General features: G+C 46.4%; 1 protein-coding gene across 2 annotated transcripts; it reads right to left on the bottom strand.

Annotated features, from left to right (window-relative positions):
* Positions 1 to 967: 967 nt before the first annotated feature.
* On the bottom strand, positions 968 to 21,963 carry TINF2 (TERF1 interacting nuclear factor 2). Of its 2 annotated transcripts, none has more exons than XM_073584809.1 (7): positions 21,799 to 21,963; positions 19,195 to 19,379; positions 18,750 to 18,848; positions 3,202 to 3,297; positions 3,018 to 3,116; positions 2,667 to 2,745; positions 968 to 1,943 (listed from the first exon to the last, which is right to left on the bottom strand). In XM_073584809.1, exons 1-7 carry the CDS (start codon positions 21,824 to 21,826, stop codon positions 1,150 to 1,152), a joined length of 1,380 nt encoding a protein of 459 aa, XP_073440910.1. In that variant the 5' UTR covers positions 21,827 to 21,963; the 3' UTR covers positions 968 to 1,149. The 2 variants fall into 2 exon arrangements, with proteins under 2 accessions (XP_073440910.1, XP_073440901.1); XM_073584800.1 differs by lacking the exon at positions 21,799 to 21,963 and adding an exon at positions 21,657 to 21,792.
* Between the last annotated feature and the right edge of the window lie 16 nt (positions 21,964 to 21,979).

Raw genomic sequence — 21,979 nt, 5'->3', positions numbered from 1 at the left:
AAGATGGCGGTCGGCGTGCACGCCCTTTTATACCCCCTGTGACGCCCACCAAAGCAAGCCAATCACTTGCATGCCCTTCTGAAAGATGGTGGTGACCCGTGCCTATGTCATCACGTTGCCCACAGTGTCCGTGGATCCTGATTGGCTGAAAAAGAGCGCAAAACAAACTTTTGAAACGCGACTTTGGCGCGTAAGTCTCCGACCTCGTGGCCGACCTCATCCTAGGGTCGGGTTTCGTTTCATGAAACCCGACTTTGCCAAAAGTCGGCGACTTTTGAATTTTTTCGACCCGTTTCGCTCAACTCTAGTTATAACTAGAGTTGAGCGACTTTGGTCGGATCGGGTTTCGTGAAACCCGAATGAAACAAAATAAGTTTCAGATGAAACTCGTCCGACTAGAGCAAAACAAAGTCGGAGTTTCGTCCGAAACCCGACCCCAATGCAAGTCAATGGGAAATAAAAGTCGGACGAAACTCCGACTTTTTTTTGCTCTAGTCGGACGAGTTTCATCTGAAACTTATTTTGTTTCTTTCGGGTTTCACGAAACCCGATCCGACCAAAGTCGCTCAACTCTAGTTATAACTGTTTCCCCTTTCCCCGTGTCTTGTTGTAGTACCAGCGGGCTGGCCGTGTCACACAGGACAGTATCACGTGCCGCATCTTGTAGTTTGTTACCGGCCTGCGGGTCGCGTCACACAGGACGGGTCATCGTGACAGACCCCTTTTAAGTCTGCATTAAAACTCACCAGATTTATCCTCAGGCACAACTTTTCCTCTTCTAGTGACGAGACATACCTACAATTGTGGGCAGCAAAATGTCACCTAGTATGCCTACCTATAAGATTCCCGACACATTCGCAGGTTCCTCTTCCAATGTGGTGTACTTAATTCTGTGCATTATATGTCCTACGGGGGGTCTCTATGTTGGAGAAACAGGACCAAAACTGAGGAGCAAGAATGAGGCATATTAAAAGGCAACGTCACTTAGTTTATTTTTAACAAGGTTTCATAACTAAAAGGAGTATTATAAAGGAAGCAACACAACTAGTGAGGCATTTAAGGTCCACAGTGTCTGGACGGTCCCCGAATAGTCTGTAGCCACCACTAATCCTGTGCTACAAGAATCAGTTACTATTATGGCGGTGATGATTAGCGGAGGCCTCTCTTTGGTTGAATTCTGATTATTTCTTCTCTATCGTGTTGGAACAAACTGTATCCTGGGAAGTAGTCGGGATCATTGCTGTCGTTGTCTGTGGAATCGGAACATACCCAGAACCAAGTAGTAGATGTCTGACTTTGGGACGGCTCAGAGTCGGCCACTTGAGCAGGCAAATCTTCAAGAGTTGCGTCTCTTGGATACGTGTTAATAATATTAAGAGGTAGTCTTGTCAGGCGGACCCTTGGCTGGTACCTCCAGGACGTCAGTCCCTGAGCGGAGGGCTTCTCTAGTCCTTCACGATTGCCTCTAGACTCATTGCGCATGGACCCATGTTCATGATCCGATCCTGGAGAATAGTTCATCGCCTGTGCTACCTCTGTACCCTGCATGGCAGTAAATACCCCGTGTCCCGTCACCTCATGACTAGCCCATTGATCTGGATCATGCTCCGGGCCAAGGTCTAGGCTTTGAGATTGCAAAGGATCGGGAGGAGAAAGATTCTCACCATCGTTGACTTCAGAATTTTGAGTGCAGTCAAATCCAAAAACTGCAAAATATGGCGGCCGAGGTTCATCGTGATCTGGACGACTATTGATTAAATCTAGCGTCCTTCTACGGACAGGTTCTCGCTCCCGGCCTTGTGACGAACTCAATCTCATGCCTTCAAGCCCACCATAACCTCGTTTACTCCTTGTGTAATTCTCGCTTTCGGCTTGATCGCTGCTGAGGTCTTCATTAGTAGCGGGATTTGTCCTTTGTCTCGTTTCCTTTGTAGCAAAAAAATCTAAAACAAATGAAGAAAAAGAAAAAAAAAAAAGTGTATATGGACAAGGGAGATAACGCACAGTCATTCTGCTGAAGCCCCTTTATAAGTGTCAAGAGCATGTGAGCTCAGCGGAGGGGGGATGCAGATATTTTATTAGTAGTCATAAAAGGTGGAGACATCTATAAAGGACTAAATGTTTAGGACCCACAGTTATCACATATGTTGCTACACATCCATGTGCGGACCACTTATAGTCTGAGTTTTGCACTTATTAATGGGGATATCATGTGTGAGAAGCCGCTTTGCTGACTACACTACCCTGGTTCCCCTCCGGTCTCTGCCCACCCAGTGCTGACCATTAAACAAAGGCCAGCTGGCGACCGAGGTCATCAGTACAACTCCTTTTTTTTCCCCCTTAAGCATTTTATGCTGTTTGTAAGAAATGCATTGGCTTTGGACAAACCCTTTAGTCTATGGTCACATGATGGCCAATCAACAAGAGATACTATAGTGAAAGAGGATGGGCGTTGAAGTTCAACTTTGCGTTTAAAGAAGCATCCACATGGGGTCATGTCAAAATTTCAGCTTTTATTACATATATAAGAACAGATAAAACTATAAAAACAGATTGTTTAAAGGAAAGGATCACGACAATCTAACAACGAGAGAAGACTAAACTTCCCAGAGGCAACAAGATGGAGTGGCCATGGAGAGGTCCTCAGGAGCCAAACCTTAACTTACTCGGTCCTGAACTGGGGCGGATGGGGGTGCTGGAGCGACGGTCCTCAACTAAGACAGGCTGCTTTGTGGTTTCTGGGACCTGCGTTGGGAAAAAATAACAAAATGGCTGTCAGCAACGCTCGGTTTGGAGGAGCATGCATGCGTTTTTTTCATGAAGAGTTGCTGCTGGAAAATGCAAGTGAATGGAGACACATTGCAACGTGTAAAATACCACGTCCACGTTGCAAAAAAAGTCCAACTGGCTCTGACTTTTTGCTGGTCGCGGCACCCTACGGGGTCTTAATATGACCTCACTTCTATCTTTAGCCATGCGACCTGTGTGCCCCCCCTCTAATCCAAGCCAGTCTTTACCTGGGTGTTGTGGACCGTCTGAAGCCTGTCCAAGAATTCCCACAGAAGCTTCTCGAGGGCGGCCATATATGCGTCCCCATATTCTAGCTGCAGCATGTTCTATGGAGTAAGAAGTAAGTAACGAAGTGCGTTAATGATATGAGGACAGCGCGGCACATCTTGACGCCTGTACGCGGCTCCTCACCTCTACATAATGCTGTCGAAACTTTTCGTCCCGGATCATGCGAAGAACCAATTTACGAAAATTAATCTTACATTGCCGGACCTTAAATACATTACGCTGGAAATACAGAAAACACAGGAATAAAATTATAGCTCTGCAGTGAGTCAAGACGGATATCCAGCTTGGTCACCATCATCAGAGGCTTAGCTATTGGGGTGTACCAGATCTTTGGGGGTCCCAAGTAGCCACATAGGAAGATGCCAGTATTTTACAGGGCAGGACCGGGGATGGGGGGGCGTAGAGTTTGACTCTCCAGTTTGGAGGAGCAAGCTCATGGTCTCCAATGGATCATTCATTGGAGTCTCTGATGGTTAGGGTAGAGCATGATTGGGCAGTTAGAAGTCAATATGCCCAATCCTGTTCTTTCAGGAGGTGTGTGACAGCAACAAAATGTGGAGAACATCTGATATGGCTCATCTGGGGATTATAGATGGATTCTTAGTTTCTGTAGCCTTTGGATGTACAATAGGATCAGGTTATCCACAGATAAAACTCAAGTTTAATGAAAAAAAAAAAGTATTTTTAACCCCTTACCTACAATTGACGTAATATTCCGTCCATGTGACCATGGACCTAATTACCATGGACAGAATATTACGTCACCATGATCAGCGGCGCCCACGTGGTGAGCGCCGCTGATCGCGGCCGGGTGTCAGCTAATTATCATAGCTGACACCCGGCACAATGTGTCAGGGGCGGTCACGGACCGCCCCCGACACGTTAACCCCTTGCACACCGCGATCAAACGCGATCGCGGTGTACCGGGGGTTAAAGGGAAGCATCGGCAGGGAGGGGGCTCCCTCCGTGCTTCCCTGAGCCCCCCACAGCAGCGCAATGTGCAGCGCTGCTGCGGGGGGCTCCTTTCCTCCAGGCCCCCGAATCCAAGATGGCGACGGGGGCCTTCGGGGGCCTGAGGAAGCTGGCTTCCTCAGTGCCTGCAAAGCGCAGGCATGAGGAAGTCTGCAGCAGTGCCTGTGACAGATCGCTGATCTGTCACAGTGATCTGTGATGTGACAGATCAGCGATCTGTCACAGGACAGTGATGTCCCACCTGGGACAAGGTAATAAAGTAAAAAAAAAAAAAAAAAGTGTTAAAAATAATTAAAAAAAAAAAAAAAAAAAAAAAATCGCTAAATAAATTAGTAAAAAAAAAAAAAAAAATATTCCCCAATAAATCCATTTTTTCAAAATAAAAAAAAAACAAAAACAATAAAAGTACACATATTTGGTATCGCCGCGTCCGTAATGACCTGCCCTATAAAACTGTCCCATTAGTTAACCCCTTTAGCGAACCCCTTAAAAAATAAAAATAAAAAACGAAGCAAAAAATAATGATTTATTATCATACCACCGAACAAAAAGTGCAATAACGCGCGATCAAAAAGACACATATAAATATCCATGGTACCGCTGAAAACGTCATCTTGTCCCGCAAAAAACGAGCCGCCATACAGCGTCATCCGCAAAAAAATAAAAAAGTTATAGCTCGCAGAATAAAGCGATACAAAAATAATTATTTTTTATATAAAATTGTTTTCATTGCAAAAAACCGACAAAACATAAAAAAACGACCTAAATGAGGTATCGCTGTAACCGTACTGACCCGAAGAATAAAACCGCTTTATCAATTTTACCGCACGCGGAACGGTGTAAACGCACCCCCCCAAAAGAAATTCATGAAATGCTGGTTTTTGTTCATTTTGCGTCCCAAAAATCGGAATAAAAAGCGATCAAAAAATGTCACGTGCCCGAAAATGGTACCAATAAAAACGTCAACTCGTCCCGCAAAAAATAAGACCTCACATTACTCGGTGGGTCAAAATACGGAAAAATTATAGCTCTCAATATGTGGTGATGCAAAAACTACTTTTACAGTAAAAAGCGTCTTTTAGGGTGCGACAGCTGCCAAACATAAAAACCGCCATAAATAGTAAATCAAACCCCCCGTTATCACCCCCTTAGTTAGGGAAAAATAATAAAACTAAAAGAAAATGTATTTATTTCCATTTTCCCGCTAGGGTTAGGGTAGGGCTAGGGCTAGGGTTAGGGTTAGGGCTAGGGTTAGGGGTGTGTTGAGGTTAGGGTTGGAGTTATAATTGGGGGGTTTCCACTGTTTGGGCACATCAGGTGCTCTCCAAAGGCAACATGGCGTCTGATCTCAGTTCCAGCCAATTCTGCGTTGAAAAAGTCAAATGGTGCTCCTTCCCTTCCAAGCTCTGCCATGCGCCCAAACAGTGTTTTACCCCCACATGTAGGGTATCAGCCTACTCAGGACAAATTACAAAACAACTTTTGGGGTCCAATTTCTCCTGTTACCCTTAGGAAAATAAAAAATTGGGGGCAAAAATATAATTTTGCGGAAAAAAATGTTTTTTTTATTTTCACGCCCAGGCGTTATAAACTTCTGTGAAGCACTTGGGGGTTCAAAGTGCTCTCCACACATCTAGATAAGCTCCGTGGGGGGTCTAGTTTCCAAAATGGGGTCACTTGTGGGGAGTTTCAATAGTTTAGGCACATCAGGGGCTCTCCAAACGCACATGACACCCGCAGACCAATCCATCAAAGTCTGCATTCCAAAACGTCACTACTTCCCTTCCGAGCCCCGACGTGTGCCCATACAGTAGTTTTCTCCCACATATGAGGTATCAGCGTACTCAGGACAAATTGGACAACAACTTTTGGTGTCCAATTTCTCCTGTTACCCTTGGGAAAATAAAAAAATGGGGACTAAAAGATGATGTTTGTGGAAAAAATACGATTTTTTTATTTTCACGCCCGGACGTTATAAACTTCAGTGAAGCACTGGGGGGTTCAAAGTGCTCACCACACATCTAGATAAGTTCCTTGGGGGGTCTAGTTTCCAAAATGGTGTCATTTGTGGGGGGTTTCTACTGTTTTGGTACATCAGGGGCTTTCCTAACGCGACATGGTGTCCGATCTCAATTCCAGCCAAAAACGTCAAATGGCGCTGCTTCCCTTCCGAGCTCTGCCATGCGCCCAAATAGTGGTTTACACCCACATGTGGGGTATCAGCGTACTCAGGATAAATTGCACAATATCTTTTATGGTCCTGTTACTTTTGGAAAAATAAGAATTGAGGGTGAAAAGATCATTTTTGTGGAAAAAGTCTTAGTTACTCACCGGTTAACGGTGTTTTTCGGAGTCCATGACAGCACCACCTGAGAGAGGGGATCCGCCCTTCAGGAACAGGAAACCTACAGATACAAAAGGGCGGCACCTCTCCCACGCATCAGTTGGATTACAGAGCACAAGAGGACCACAATGGTTAATAGCAAAATGTATACACAGTGTTTTTTATACAACTATTCCTTACTAGTGTACATATAAGAGAAAGAAGTGCATATCCAAAAATTAAACTACAAAAAGGGAGGGAATATACGGGTGCTGTCATGGACTCCGAAAAACACCGTTAACCGGTGAGTAACTAAGACTTTATCGGTCGTCCATGACAGCACCACCTGAGAGAATTACAGAGAGTAATAACTATTTAGGGAGGGACTACAGCCTGCAGTACCCTTATACCAAAAGAGAGGTCTGTGGAAGCACCCAAGTCTAGCCTATAATGATTATAAAAGGTGCTCGGAGAGGACCAAGTAGCCGCCTTACATATCTGGTCAATGGAGACTTCTGATCTCTCGGCCCACGAGGACGCCATGGCTCTGGTGGAATGCGCCCTCAGGTTTGCAGGTGCCGGTCTGCCCTTTGAGGTGTATGCAATTGAAATAGCCTCTCTAATCCACCTAGCTAGTGTATTTTTTGACACTCTACAGCCTTTCCTGGGACCCTGATGGGAGATAAATAGGGCATTTTCCTTTTTCCAGGGGTCAGTAACCGCCAGATATTCTTTAAGGCATTCTCTAACATCTAAGGTGTGTAATTTCTCTTCCTTCTCATTAGCTGGATTAGGGAGGAAGGATGGAAGGACTATTTCCTGTGTTCTATGAAAGCTAGAAACTACTTTCGGTAAGTACACCAGGTCAGGTCTGAGTATTACCCTATCGTCCATAAACTGTAAATAAGGAGGACGCCTAGATAATGCCTGGATGTCGCTTACTCTACGAGCTGAGGTAAGAGCTACCAGGAAGGCTACCTTGAGGGACAGGTTTTTTATAGAGGCTGATGAGATGGGTTCGAATGGAGCTTCTGTCATGGCCGTAAGGACTAGGTTCAAGTCCCAAGGCATGAATCTATCCTTCACCACTGGCCTGGATCTACCTGCTGCTTTGATGAATCTACTGACCCAGTAATTACCCGCGATGTTGCAGCTAAAGAGGGCCCCCAAGGCTGAAGCTTGTACTTTGAGGGTACTAATGGAGAGCCCCATTTCTAGACCTTTCTGAAGAAATTCTAAGATTTGATTTATAGGAGCCGAACCCCCAGCGACTACTCTAGAGTTCTTTAGGAATCTCTTCCAAATTCTGACATAGATCTTGGTAGTAGTGATCTTTCTACTTTTAAGTAGAGTGTCAACCAGGTCTGGGGAGAAGCCTCTCTCTTTTAGCAGTGTCCGTTCAAACTCCACGCCGTCAGATGTAGGCCAGCCACCTGAGGATGAAAGACTGGGCCCTGGGATAGGAGATCCGGGATCTCCGGGAGGACCCAAGGATCGGACACTGACATGGTCCTTAGGCATGAGAACCAAGCCCTCCTGGGCCAAAACGGAGCGATCACTATAACTTTCGCTCTGTCTCTCCTGATTTTCCTCACCACTAGAGGTAATAGCGATAGGGGAGGGAAGGCGTAGGCTAGCCCGAAATCCCACTTTATCAGCAAGGAGTCTACCGCCAGGGGGTCTTCTCTGGGATTTAGTGAGCAAAATTGTCTTACTTTCTTGTTTTCTCTGGTGGCGAAGAGATCTATCTCTGGCAGTCCCCACCTCTGAACAATCAGGTCGAAGATAAGAGTTTTTTAGGGACCATTCTCCTTGCCTTAAGAGATTGCGGCTCAGGAAATCTGCCGTGGTATTGTCTTTCCCCTTTATATGTAGAGCTGTTAATGATAGGAAATGCTGCTCTGCTAGCTGGAACAGCCGTTCTGCTACATTCATCAGGGATTTGGAACGGGTCCCGCCTTGGTGGTTGATATACGCTACGGTGACCAGATTGTCGGAAAACACTCGCACATGATGGCCCTGTAGATACACAAGCAGTTCTTTAGCCGCCAGCTCTACTGCTGTCAATTCTTTCAAGTTGGATGACATCTCTATCTGATGATGCTCCCATAGGCCCTGGACCAGAAATTCCCCCATATGAGCCCCCCAACCGGAAGGGCTAGCATCCGTGGTGATTATGCGGGATATGTCATATTCCCAGGGAACCCCTCTGGATAAATTATTCTCATCTAGCCACCATTCTAGGGACTCCCTTGTGTTTCGGGACAAGGTTAGCTGGCCCTCTAAGTAACCCCCAAGGATTTTTTGATGCCTTAAGACCTCGCCCTGTAGAGTTCTTGAATGAAACTGGGCCCACTGGACCGCCGGGATACAGGAGGAAAGTGAACCTAGAAGGGACATGGCTTTCCTGAGCGACATGGTTGGGTTTTTGGAAGCGTTCAGGACCTGACAGTGTAGGCGAACTAGCTTCTCCGGGGGGCAGACGGCATTCCTGTTTTACGGAATCTAGGATGAGGCACAAGAATTGTTGGATTCTCATCGGCTGTAATCGAGATTTTTTAATGTTAAGCAGCCATCCTAACCGTTCTAGGGCAGACATTGCCCTTTGTAGCTGTTCCAAACAATGGTTAGCCGTTTTCCCTACAATCAAGAAGTCATCTAAGTAGGGGACTACTAAAATGTCTGATTCACGTAGATGGGCCATAACTTCCGCTACTACTTTCGTAAACACACGGGGAGCGACTGCTACCCCAAAGGGGAGGGCCGCATACTGGAAATGTTGAACTGACCCATCTAACTGCACTGCCACTCTGAGAAAACTCTGATGATCTGCATGAATGGGTATATGGTAGTAAGCATCTTTCAAATCTAACACCACCATGAAGCAGTTTTGAAACAGTAATTTTATTGTTGAATTAATTGTTTCCATCTTAAATGGACGTGTGACCAGGAAATCATTGAGGGATTTAAGATTTATTATGGTCCTAAAGGAACTGTCTGGCTTGCGGACCAGGAACAAAGGGGAGTAGAAACCTTTCCCCCTTTCTTCAACTGGAACTGTAGTTAGGACCTTTTTACGGCAAAGATCCCGAACTTCAGCTTCCAGGGCAGACTGTTCTGATGAGGATGACCTAAGAGGAGTGACCTTAAAACGATCTTGGGGAACCCGGGAGAATTCTAGTCGTAGGCCCGCAGTTACCACCCCAAGTATCCAGTTGCTATTAGAGATTAATGCCCAGGCCGGGTAGAAGGCAGCTAGTCTCCCCCCTACCGGAGCAACTAGTCATTGGGGCGGCTTTTTAGTGTCCCGTGCTGGACCTTCCTGGCGCCCCCCTCCTCCGAACATGAATCCAGTACCTTTCCTTCTTTTGTCGTCCCATCTGCCCTGATCCCTGGACGGCCTCCTACGGAAATATCCTTTCCTAGTAAAGGGGCGTCTAAAAGAGGGGTTCGGCAGACTGGGGAACTTCTTTTTATCGTCCCCGGCCTTTTCTAAAAGTTCATCCAGGACGGGCCCAAACAGGTATTCGCCCTCACAAGGAATGGAACAGAGTCGAGATCTGGCCTGGATGTCTCCTGGCCAGCATTTTAACCAGAGAGCCCTTCGAGCTGCGTTGGATAAACCTGCGGTTCTAGCCGCCATCCTCGCAGAATCTGCTGACGCATCAGCCAGAAAAGCAGCAGCACTTTGGATAACTGGTAAGGCTTTTCGAATGTATGCTCTTGAAGTTCCATCTTTCAACTGGGAATCCAGCTGATCCAGCCAGACCATCAAGGATCTGGCCGTACATGTGGCCGCTACCGCTGGTCTCAATGCACCCGCTGACGTCTCCCATGTTCCTTTCAGAAAAGAATCCGCTTTTTTGTCTAGCGGGTCTTTTAAGGAGGCCATATCATCGAAAGGTATGGAGGATTTTTTGGAGGCTTTGGCCACTGCCGCGTCCAGCTTAGGGGCCTTGTCCCATTTGGTTACCACTGGGTCATCAAACGGGTACCTTCGTTTGAAGGCAGGTGGCAAGGAACCTCTTTTTTCAGGCTTTTTCCATTCCCTATTTATTAGGTTCTGGACTTTATCATTCAACGGGAAGGATCTACGCTTTCTGGGATCTAGGCCTCCGAACATCACATCCTGTACTGAAAGTTCCGGTTTTGTGTCTGCTACCCCCATAGTAGACCTTACTGCTTTAACTAACTTATCCATCTGGTCTAAGGGAAAGCAGAAACGGCTCGAGTCTTCCTCTGAAGATGATGAAGTGGAGGCCGGGGAATCTGAGGAGATATCGATTCCAGGTGCGGCCGAGGACTCTGAACCAGAGAGGTTAACATCTCTTCCCTTAGAGGAGTCTTTTTTAGATAGGGCCTTCATTTCTGTCCAGATTATCTCCCTCAGGCTTGTGGTGAAGTCCGGTGTTTCTTCCGCCACCTGTATGGACGGGGAAGAGTGTAAGGGCCTGTCAATCTACCCCTAGGGTACCCCTATCCAACCCCTACCGTTTGTCGCACGCATGGCTGACACAACTTTTTAGGGTGGCCGTCTGGCAAAGGGCAATTACAGAGGGCACATTCCCTGTGCTTCTGCTTCCCCGTAGCTTTCCTTGCCTGCGAAGGAACAAAAATAAAACACTGCATCAGGGTACATTCACGGAGATCTCTTACCCATGCAGATGAGGCAGGTACCGGGTTACGGAGGGAGGCAGGAGGGTCCTTTAGCCTGGAGGAACTTCTGTGGCTCTGTTCGCCCGTCCGTCTCTTCTTCTGCTGGCCACTCGCCTGTGAAATCACAGTGGCCTGTTTCTCTGGGCGCTCCTGCGCCTCGTCCTGCTGCTCTGTGGGGGCTTCTGTCGAATCCATTGCTGGGCCTTCAGAAGCACCCCAGCAGCGTCACCTCCTGTCTTTTAATGCCTCCCATCAGTGTCCAGATTAGCAGGGCTGTGGCGCGGCACCTCCCCCCCGGGTCCTCCCCCCCCCCCCGCGACTCCCCCCCCCCACATGCTCCGTTCCTCCCCCCCCCCCCTCCCCGGGTACCGCGCGCCGCCCCAGACCGCCGAGCAGCAGCGGCGCCACCTGGAAAGCCGGCCGGCATCCGACTTCCGGTTTCGGCGTTCCCGGCCCCGCCCCTTCCGCTGCGTCACTTCCACAGCGCGATCAAGAGCGCGGGAGCGCGCGGAAAGGAGCCGGCACGGCGCCCCCGGCTCCGGAATGCCCGCCGCCCCCCATGCGCCGACCCGCGCCCGCCGCACAGGCGCGACCGCCAGCCCCCCGGAGAGAGAAAGAGAGAGAGAGAGAGAGAGAGAGAGGACCAAGCGGAGACCGGGTGGATGTAACAGGAGGGGTTCCAGGGGTCATACATACCTCGTGCCGGCCCTATGGAGACGGTTGTCCACCGGACCCTCTGCTCCGCCTGCTCCAACCACTGTCGTGGAGACCTACCCGGCCCCACCGTGGCGCATCCAGGGACCCGAGCTTGACCGAGGTAGGAGACCCCCCCGCTACCTGGGTCGGTCAGCCGGCCTGGGAATCCCTCGACGACTCCATGATGGACCATCTGTAGGAAGTCCCGTCCTATAGGAACAGGAAACCAACTGATGCGTGGGAGAGGTGCCGCCCTTTTGTATCTGTAGGTTTCCTGTTCCTGAAGGGCGGATCCCCTCTCTCAGGTGGTGCTGTCATGGACGACCGATAAAAATATGATTTTTTAATTGTACTGCTGTACGTTATAAACTTCTGTGAAGCCCTTGTGGGTTCAAAGTTCTCACCACATATCTAGATAAGTTCCTTGGGGGGTCTAGTTTCCAAAATGGGGTCACTTGGGGGGTTTCCACTGTTTAGGTACATCAGGGGCTCTCCAAACGCGGCATGGCGTCCGATCTGAATTCCAGCCAATTTTGCATTGAAAAAGTCAAACGGCGCTCCTTCCCTACTGAGGTCTGCCATGCGCCGAAACAGTGGTTCCCCCCCACATATCAGGTATCAGCGTACTCAGGACAAATTGCACAATAACTTTTGCAGTCCAATTTCTCCTGTTACCCTTGGTAAAATAAAGAAAATTGAACCTGAAGTATTTTTTTTGTGAAAAAAGTTAAATGTTCATTTTTTTTTTTTAATATTAAAAAAATTCCTGTGACGCACCTAAAGGGTTAATAAACTTCTTGAATGTGGTTTTAAGCACCTTAAGGGGTGCATTTTTTAGAATGGTGTCACTTTTGGTTATTTTCTATCATATAGACCCCTCAAAGTGGCTTCAAATGTGAAGTGGTCCCTAAAAATAAAATGGTGTTGCAAAAATGAGAAATCGCTGGTCAATTTTTAACCCTTATAACTTCCTAACAAAAAAAAATTTTGGTTCCAAAATTGTGCTCATGTAAAGTAAACATGTGGGAAATGTTAGTTATTAAGTTTTTTGTGTGCCGTATCTCTGTGATTTAAGGGCATAAAAATTCAAAGTTGGAAAATTGCGAAATTTTCAAAATTTTTGCCAAATTTCCGTTTTTTTCACAAATAAACGCAAGTTATTTGAATGCAATTTTACCACTAACATGAAGTACAATATGTCACGAGAAAACAATGTCAGAATCACCGGGATCCATGGAAGCGTTCCAGAGTTATGACCTCCTAAAGGTACAGTGGTCAGAATTGTAAAAATTGGCCCGGTCATGAACGTGCAAACCACCCTTGGTAGTGAAGGGGTTAATATATTTTGACGTGATCTTCAGAAAAACATCCACAGGTCACGTCTTCCGAGCACAGAATGTGCTGACTCACTGAGCAGCTGTTTACGACCCGGTGTTGATGCACAGACTGGGAACATAAGGGAGGTGTGTGTTCTCAGGGGGGAGGCAGCAGCCACCGTCACAGGGGTCCGATTCTAAATTTACAGATCAGTCCGATAGGAACCGCTCAGGGCAAAGGAAAAATAAAAATGTCACACTGGGGCCATCTAGTGGCATCACTCATTAATGCAGCCATGTCAAGGAACTGATGTAAGGGGCTGGAGCTGAGCCTAATCTACAAAAGGCAGGTGCAGTACAAAAAACAATGGTTACATTCTACTTTTTCTTTTAAATGACAGAGGAAGAGGGAGAATCTACAGTATATACTGTATATATAAAGCTGTGTGTATAAAGCCCACTCCACACGCAGAGCCCACACGGCCCACGTTGTTAGCGCAGAATGCAGCCTTTCTGGGATGATGCTGTGTGTGGATGGATCCCTGCAGCCCGTGATCTGCAGTCAGTCACCAGATGACATTGGTTGAGGGGAGGACGATGCCTGGAGGGGCTATGGCAGGAGCAGGGCGCCAGTTACCTGAGTAGTGGTGCTGCAGAGCGGAGCTGTCCACTGACTGTGGGGCAGCAGGTGTAGTGCCAGCTCTGCCCACTCCGGCCTCGCTATGTACAAGGCGAGCGGCACTGCACATGCCCGAGAGTCTCCCCTATGGCCAGCATTACACAAGCCTTCCTGGGAAATGGCGCTGTAGCGTTTAGTCACCCAGAGCACAAGGTAAAAATGGCCGGGATTCCTCACTGCAAGAGGGGATTGTAGCAGGCAGATGGAGTCTGTGTGTAGGTGCCGGCAGCCCTCACTGATGTCCTCCCTACCTGGGCAACAGGCTCGGTATGTCCCCCTGACTACAACTGGCAGAAGAGTTAGAGTACTTGGTCGGTATTTTACCTCAGTATTTGGTCGGTATTTTACCTCAGTAATTAATCAGTATTTTCCTCAGTGTTTCAATATTTTACCTCAGTATTTGGTCGGTATTTTGTCTCAGTATTTAATCAGTATTTTCCTCAGTGTTTCAGTATTTGATCGGTATTTTACCTCAGTATAGTATTTTACCTCAGTGTTTGATCGGTGTTTTACCTCCGTGTTTGGTTGATATTTTACCTCAGTAATTAACCCCTTCACCCCCAAGGGTGGTTTGCACGTTCATGACCGGGCCAATTTTTACAATTATGACCACTGTACCTTTATGAGGTCATAACTCTGGAACGCTTCCATTGATCCCGGTGATTCTGACATTGTTTTCTCGTGACATATTGTACTTCATGTTAGTGGTAAAATTTCATTCAAATAACTTGCGTTTATTTGTGAAAAAAATGGAAATTTGGCAAAAATTTTGAAAATTTCGCAATTTTCCAACTTTGAATTTTTATGTCCTTAAATCACAGAGATACGGCCACACAAAAAACTTGATAAGTAACATTTCCCACATGTTTACTTTACATCAGCACAATTTTGGAACCAAAATTTTTTTTTTGTTAGGAAGTTATAAGGGTTAAAAGTTGACCAGCGATTTCTCATTTTTACAGCACCATTTTATTTTTAGGACCACATCACATTTGAAGCCACTTTGAGGGGTCTATATGATAGAAAATACCCAAAAGTGACACCATTCTAAAAACTGCACCCCTTAAGGTGCTCAAAACCACATTCAAGAAGTTTATTAACCCATTAGGTGCGTCACAGGAATTTTTTTGAATATTTAAAAAGAAATGAACATCTAACTTTTTTTCACAAAAAAAATACTTCAGGTTCAATTTTTTTTATTTTACCAAGGGTAACAGGACCCTAAAAGTTATTGTGCAATTTGTCCTGAGTACGCTGATACCCCACATGTGGGGGTAAACCACTATTTGGGCGCATGGCAGAGCTCGAAAGGGAAGCAGCGCCATTTGACGTTTTTGGCTGGAATTGAGATCGGACACCATGTCGCGATTGGAAAACCCCTGATGTACCAAAACAGTGGAAATCCCCCACAAATGACACCATTTTGGAAACTAGACCCCCTAAGGAACTTATCTAGATGTGTGGTGAGAACTTTGAACCCCCATGAGCTTCACAGAAGTTTATAACATAAAGCCATACAATTAAAAAATCATATTTTTTCCACAAACATGATCTTTTCACCCTCAATTCTTATTTTTCCAAGGGTAACAGGACCGTAAAAGTTATTGTGCAATTTGTTCTGAGTACGCTGATACCCCACATGTGGGGGTAAACCACTATTTGGGCGCATGGCAGAGCTCGGAAGGGAAGCAGCGCCATTTGACGTTTTTGGCTGGAATTGAGATCGGACACCATGTCGTGATTGGAAAACCCCTGATGTACCTAAACAGTGGAAACCCCCCACAAATGACACCATTTTGAAAACTAGACCCCCCAAGGAACTTATCTAGATGTGAGGTGAGCACTTTGAACACCCAAGGGCTTCACTGAAGTTTATAATGCCAGGGCATGAAAATAAAAAAATCGTATTTTTTCCAGAAACATGATCAATTAGTCCCCAATTTTTTCATTTTCCCAAGGGTAGCAGGAGAAATTGGACCCCCAAAAGTTGTTGTCCAATTTGGCCTGAGTACGCTGACACCCCATATGTGGGAGAAAACTACTGTATGGACACACGTCAGGGCTCGGAAGGGAAGCAGTGACGTTTTGGAATGCAGACTTTGATGGAATGGTCTGCGGGTGTCATGTGCGTTTGGAGAGCCCCTGATGTACCTAAACTATTGAAACTCCCCACAAGTGACCCCATTTTGGACACTAGACCCCCCACGGAACTTATCTAGATGTGTGGTGAGCACTTTGAACCCTTAAGTGTTTCACAGAAGTTTATAACACTCGGACGTGAAAATAAAAAAATCATTTTTTTCCACAAAAATGATATTTTTGCCCCCAATTTTTTATTTTCCTAAGGGTAACAGGAGAAATTGGACCCCAAAAATTGTTTTGCAATTTGTCCTGAGTAGGCCGATACCCTACATGTGGGGGTAAAACACTGTTTGGGCGCATGGCAGAGCTTGGAAGGGAAGGAGCACCATTTGACTTTTTCAACTCAGAATTGGCTGGAATTGAGATCAGACGCCATGTTGCATTTGGAGAGCCCCTGATGTGCCCAAACAGTGGAAACCCCCCAATTATAACTCCATCCCTAACCCCAACACACCCCTAACCCTAATCTGAGCCCTAGCCCTAGCCCTAACCCTAAGGCTGTGTGCACACGCTGCGGATTTTGCTGCGGTTCCGCAGCGGTTTTGGCTGCTGCGGACCCGCAGCAGTTTTTGCTGCGGTGTACAGTACCATGATTCCCTATGGGAATCAAAAACCGCAGTGCAGACGGTGCGGAATTTTCCGCGCGGATTATCTGTGGTTTTCAATCCGCAGAAAGAATTGACATGTCAATTCTTTCTGCGGATTCTCCTGCGGTTTGCCATCTCCTCTATTGAGGAGATGAAAAACCACAGGACAAAACCACAGAGCAATCCGCAGGTAAAACCGCAGGTCTTTTGACCTGCGGTTTCACCTGCGGATTTTACAAAATCCGCGCGGATGAATCCGCACCTAATCCGCAGCGTGTGCACACAGCCTTACCCTAACGGGAAAATGGAGATACTTTTTTTTTAGTTTTATTATTTTTCCCTAACTAAGGGGGTGATAACGGGGGGTTTGATTTACTATTTATGGCGGTTTTTATATTTGGCAGCTGTCGCACGCTAAAAGACGCTTTTTATTGTAAAATAGTTTTTGCATCACCACATATTGAGAGCTATAATTTTTCCGTATTTTGACCCACTGAGTCATGTGAGGTCTTATTTTTTGCGGGACGAGTTGACGTTTTTATTGGTACCATTTTCGGGCATGTGACATTTTTTGATCGCTTTTTATTCCTATTTTTGGGACGCAGAATGAACAAAAACCAGCGTTTCATGAATTTCTTTTGGGGGGGGGGTGCGTTTACACCGTTCCGCGTGCGGTAAAATTGATAAAGCGGTTTTATTCTTCGGGTCAGTACGGTTACAGCGATACCTCATTTAGGTCTTTTTTTATGTTTTTGTCGGTTTTATGCAATGAAAACTATTTTATATAAAAAATAATTATTTTTGCATCGCTTTATTCTGCGAGCTATAACTTTTTTATTTTTTCGCTGATGATGCTGTGTGGCGGCTCGTTTTTTGCGGGACAAGATGACGTTTTCAGCGGTACCATGGATATTTATATGCGTCTTTTTGATCGCGCGTTATTACACTTTTTGTTTGGCGGTATGATAATAAATCATTATTTTTTGCTTCGTTTTTTATTTTTATTTTTTAAGGGGTTCGCTAAAAGGGTTAACTAATGGGACAGTTTTATAGGGCGGGTCATTACGGACGCGGCGATACCTAATATGTGTACTTTTATTGTGTTTTTTTTTTTATTATTTCCAAAAAATGGATTTATTGAGGGAATATTTTTTTTTTATTTTCTAATTTATTTGGCGATTTTTTTTAATTTATTTTTACATTTTTTTTTTTATTTTTTTTTTACTTTACATAGTCCCAGGTGGGACATCACTGTCCTGTGACAGATCGCTGATCTGTCACATCACAGATCACTGTGACAGATCAGCAATCTGTCACAGGCATTGAAGAAGACTTCCTCTTGCCTGCGCTTTGCAGGCACTGAGGAAGCCAGCTTCCTCAGGTCCCCGAAGTCCCCCGTCGCCATCTTGGATTCGGGGGCCTGGAGGATAGGAGCTCCCCGCAGCAGCGCTGCACATTGCGCTGCCGTGGGGGGCTCAGGGAAGCACGGAGGGAGCCCCCTCCCTGCCGATGCTTCCCTTTAACTCCCGGTACACCGCGATCATGTTTGATTGCGGTGTGCAAGGGGTTAACGTGTCGGGGGCGGTCCGTGACCGCCCCTGACACATAGTGCCGGATGTCAGCTGTGATAATCAGCTGACACCCGGCCGCGATCAGCGGCGCTCTCCACGTGGGCGCCGCTGATCGCGGTAGACGTACTATCCCGTCCACGGTCATACGGGCCCGGGTACCGTGGACGGGATAGTACGTCGGATGTCAGGAAGGGCTTAATCAGTATTTTCCTCAGTGTTTCAGTATTTAACTTCAATATTTGGTCAGTATTTTACCTCAGTATTTGATCGGTATTTTACCTCAGTGTTCCGTCTGTATTTTACCTCAGTATTTGGTCAGTTTTACCTCAGTATTTGGTCAGTATTTTAACTCAGTGTTTGGTTGGTGTTTTAACTCAGTATAGTATTTTACCTCAGTATATGGTCAGTATTTTATATGTTTTTGATCAGTATTTTACCTCAGTATTTTTCTTTTTTTATTACAATTAGTGCAATTTCTCTCGGGATCAAATGTTTTATGTGCAATATAATCATTACAACTTGTTATTACTAACAATAGTTAGTTACTATGCCCGGGCAACGCCGGGCTCTTCAGCTAGTAAAAACTAAAACGAACATTGGCGGTATCCTTATGCAGCGGGACCCCCTGCCCACCAGGGGTCTGTTCTTGTATTTTTTGAAGGCCTAAAACTTACACCAGAACAAAAAGATGATCGTCGGAGGGTCTTCTTAAGGGGCGATGACGCTTACCGCTTCCGAATCATCGGGTAGGACAGGAGGAAAGTGAGAGTTCAGCGCCGTGAGGATGTCCAGCAGGGGCTTCTTCTCTTCCATCATGTGGAGCACGATCTGAGGAAATGACAGATATGTTAAAGATTTTTTTTTTCTTTTCTGAAGGAAAAAAACCCCTCCCTCTCCGGCGTATATCATTCACGTGACCGCTGCAGCTTATCATTAGCCTCAGCAGTGCTGGGTTGTACATGACCACTGTGTGCAGTGATTGGCTGCAGCGTTCACATGATACCATTGCTCCAACATCAGTGAAGGCACCAATAGGGTGATAGTAGGAGCTCCTGAATAGTGACGCGGGCACCACTCCTTCCCTTGAGTTTGCAGAAACAGCCATGTGATAGTGGGGTACAGGGGCTGGGGGTCTTACACTGGAGCGGCACTGTACTCGCTGTCAGGGGCTCACCTTCCCTCTCAGGCCAGTGCTGAGCTTCGCATGGTGCCTGTAGCAGAGAAGAGCGGGGACTTGTTCGTGAGTTAATTCCAAAAAATCTAAAATTCTTCCGAAGTTCTGGACGTCCCTCTTCTTCATCACCAGCCATGTGGCCCGGACCAGTAGAGAAAGGGACGATCCTGTGTCCACAGAGGGGCCTGCAAAGTAAGAAACAATCGTGTACACATCAATGAAAGCTGAAGGTTGACATCGGAACATCGAGGTCAACTTATAGTATGATCCAGAGCAAATCCCATGAGATAGATATTAACGGGCTCATATTAGGGGAAAAGGCCCTTCCCAACTCCACAAGCGGCAATCAGACTAGTTATCTGGATCAACGCCCCATCATAGAATCTAGTGCCCAAAACCTGTAATATTATGATGTTTATCAAGAAAGGCATCCAGGCCTCCTTGTACTTTTGCAGTGAACCAAACATTAGAATGTCATGTAGCTAAGTTCTATACACAGTATAGAATCCACAGAACCAGCGCCTGCACAGTAAAGAATCCACAGAACCAGCGCCTGCACAGTAAAGAATCCACAGAGCCAGCGCCTGCACAGTAAAGAATCCACAGAGCCAGCGCCTGCACAGTAAAGAATCCACAAAACTAGTGCCTGCACAGTAAAGAATCCACAGAGCCAGTGCCTGCACAGTATAGAATCCACAAAACTAGTGCCTGCACAGTAAAGAATCCACAGAACCAGCGCCTGCACAGTAAAGAATCCACAGAGCCAGCGCCTGCACAGTAAAGAATCCACAGAGCCAGCGCCTGCACAGTAAAGAATCCACAAAACTAGTGCCTGCACAGTAAAGAATCCACAGAGCCAGTGCCTGCACAGTATAGAATCCACAAAACTAGTGCCTGCACAGTAAAGAATCCACAGAGCCAGTGCCTGCACAGTAAAGAATCCACAGAACCAGTGCCTGCACAGTATAGAATCCACAGAGCCAGTGCCTGCACAGTATAGAATCCACAAAACTAGTGCCTGCACAGTAAAGAATCCACAGAGCCAGTGCCTGCACAGTAAAGAATCCACAGAACCAGTGCCTGCACAGTAAAGATTCCACAGAACCAGTGCCTGCACAGTAAAGAATCTATAGCCTCACTGCTTGTACAGCAAGGAGTCCATAACCACACTGCTCGTACAGTTAAGGATTCAAAGACTCACTGCTAGCACAGTAAAGAATCCATCGCTTCACTATTCATCCAAGGGGTCCATTGTTCCACTGCTAAAGAACTCAATCTCGCCGCTTGCATGGTAAAGAATCGATTACCTCAATGCTTGTACAGTAAAGAGTCCTTAGGGTCACTACTCGTACAATAATGAATCCATCGCCTCCCAGCTCCAACATTAAAGGATCCATAGCCTAACCTTACACAATAAAGAATCTATACTCTCAAATGCTTGCACAGTAAAGACCCACTACTCATATAGCAAGGAATCCATTGTCCTGCAGCTCTTACAGTAAGAAATCTATAATGTCATTGCTTGTACAGTAAAGAATCCACAACCTCACTGCTTGTACAGTAAAGAATCCACAACCTCACTGCTTGTACCGTAAAGAATCCACAACCTCACTGCTTGTACCGTAAAGAATCCACAACCTCACTGCTTGTACCGTAAAGAATCCACAACCTCACTGCTTGTACCGTAAAGAATCCACAACCTCACTGCTTGTACCGTAAAGAATCCACAACCTCACTGCTTGTACCGTAAAGAATCCACAACCTCACTGCTTGTACAGTAAAGAATCCACAACCTCACTGCTTGTACAGTAAAGAATCCACAACCTCACTGCTTGTACCGTAAAGAATCCACAACCTCACTGCTTGTACCGTAAAGAATCCACAACCTCACTGCTTGTACAGTAAAGAATCCACAACCTCACTGCTTGTACAGTAAAGAATCCACAACCTCACTGCTTGTACAGTAAAGAATCCACAACATCACTGGTCTTAAATTAATGAAGTGAAGCATGAAGCGGTTTTCTTTTCCCCTTTTGAATGTAAAGTAATAGCAGCACCTGTCCACTAGATGGTGCACAGGGTATGAGACTGCACTGTACAGGGCCAAACAGCGAAGAAAAACACAAAACATTTGTACATTTATTTTTGTTAGGGGAAAGTGGGGTTAATCCAGTGTCGATATTTTCAGTTTTTATTGATTGTATTCTATTACACTTTCAGCTTTTGGGCCCCACGTACCGGGCCGATGGCGGCATGACAAGAGGCAGACCTGGTCGCCTGGCATAGGAGGTAGGTAATGGGGCTGACGCCGCTCCCCTCTATCTACCCGGACACACCGTCGCCCGCAGCATCTCAGGGGGTTTGAATGGCCGGGATGCATTCTCGGCCATGACGTGGGGTGGAGCATCATGCAGCAGGTGCACAGTGTTATACAGCGTAATGTAATGAAATAGCCACCATACCGTATCGTGCACACAGCTCTCCTGCGAACCATTGTGTCTCCATGGCTACAAAATACAAACAAAGCCTCCTATGGAGTCCGGAGACCCTCCTACAGGTCCTGGCCACATATACACCGCCCTCACGTCACCGGCTATGACTCACCGGACGTTTCAGAACTTCTCCCGGTCATCTCCTCGGCCTCCAGAACATGTCCAAACTCATCTCCACAAACACACCAATCACAACACCGTATACGTCCCTCCAACCAATCACGGCACAACCAGTTACATCCGACCAATCATGTACACGGCGTACATTCCCGTGACCAATCACTTTTTCACCC

Source organism: Dendrobates tinctorius, unplaced genomic scaffold, assembly GCF_039654945.1.
Source record: "Dendrobates tinctorius isolate UK_male_01 unplaced genomic scaffold, ASM3965494v1 ptg000009l, whole genome shotgun sequence".
NCBI lineage: Eukaryota > Metazoa > Chordata > Amphibia > Anura > Dendrobatidae > Dendrobates > Dendrobates tinctorius.
The sequence above is the reverse complement of the archived record's forward strand: the minus strand, read 5'-3'. Positions and strand labels throughout refer to the sequence as shown.

What these genes read in the sequence shown, in the direction of transcription:
- TINF2 (XM_073584800.1), bottom strand. Translation starts at nt 21,699, where the DNA reads ATGGAGACACAATGGTTCGCAGGAGAGCTGTGTGCACGATACG. An exon ending in AGAGCTGTGTGCACGATACG is followed by an intron (nt 19,380 to 21,656) that starts GTATGGTGGCTA and finishes CTTACTTTGCAG; the next exon opens with GCCCCTCTGTGGACACAGGA. An exon ending in TTCGACAGCATTATGTAGAG is followed by an intron (nt 3,117 to 3,201) that starts GTGAGGAGCCGC and finishes CTTACTCCATAG; the next exon opens with AACATGCTGCAGCTAGAATA.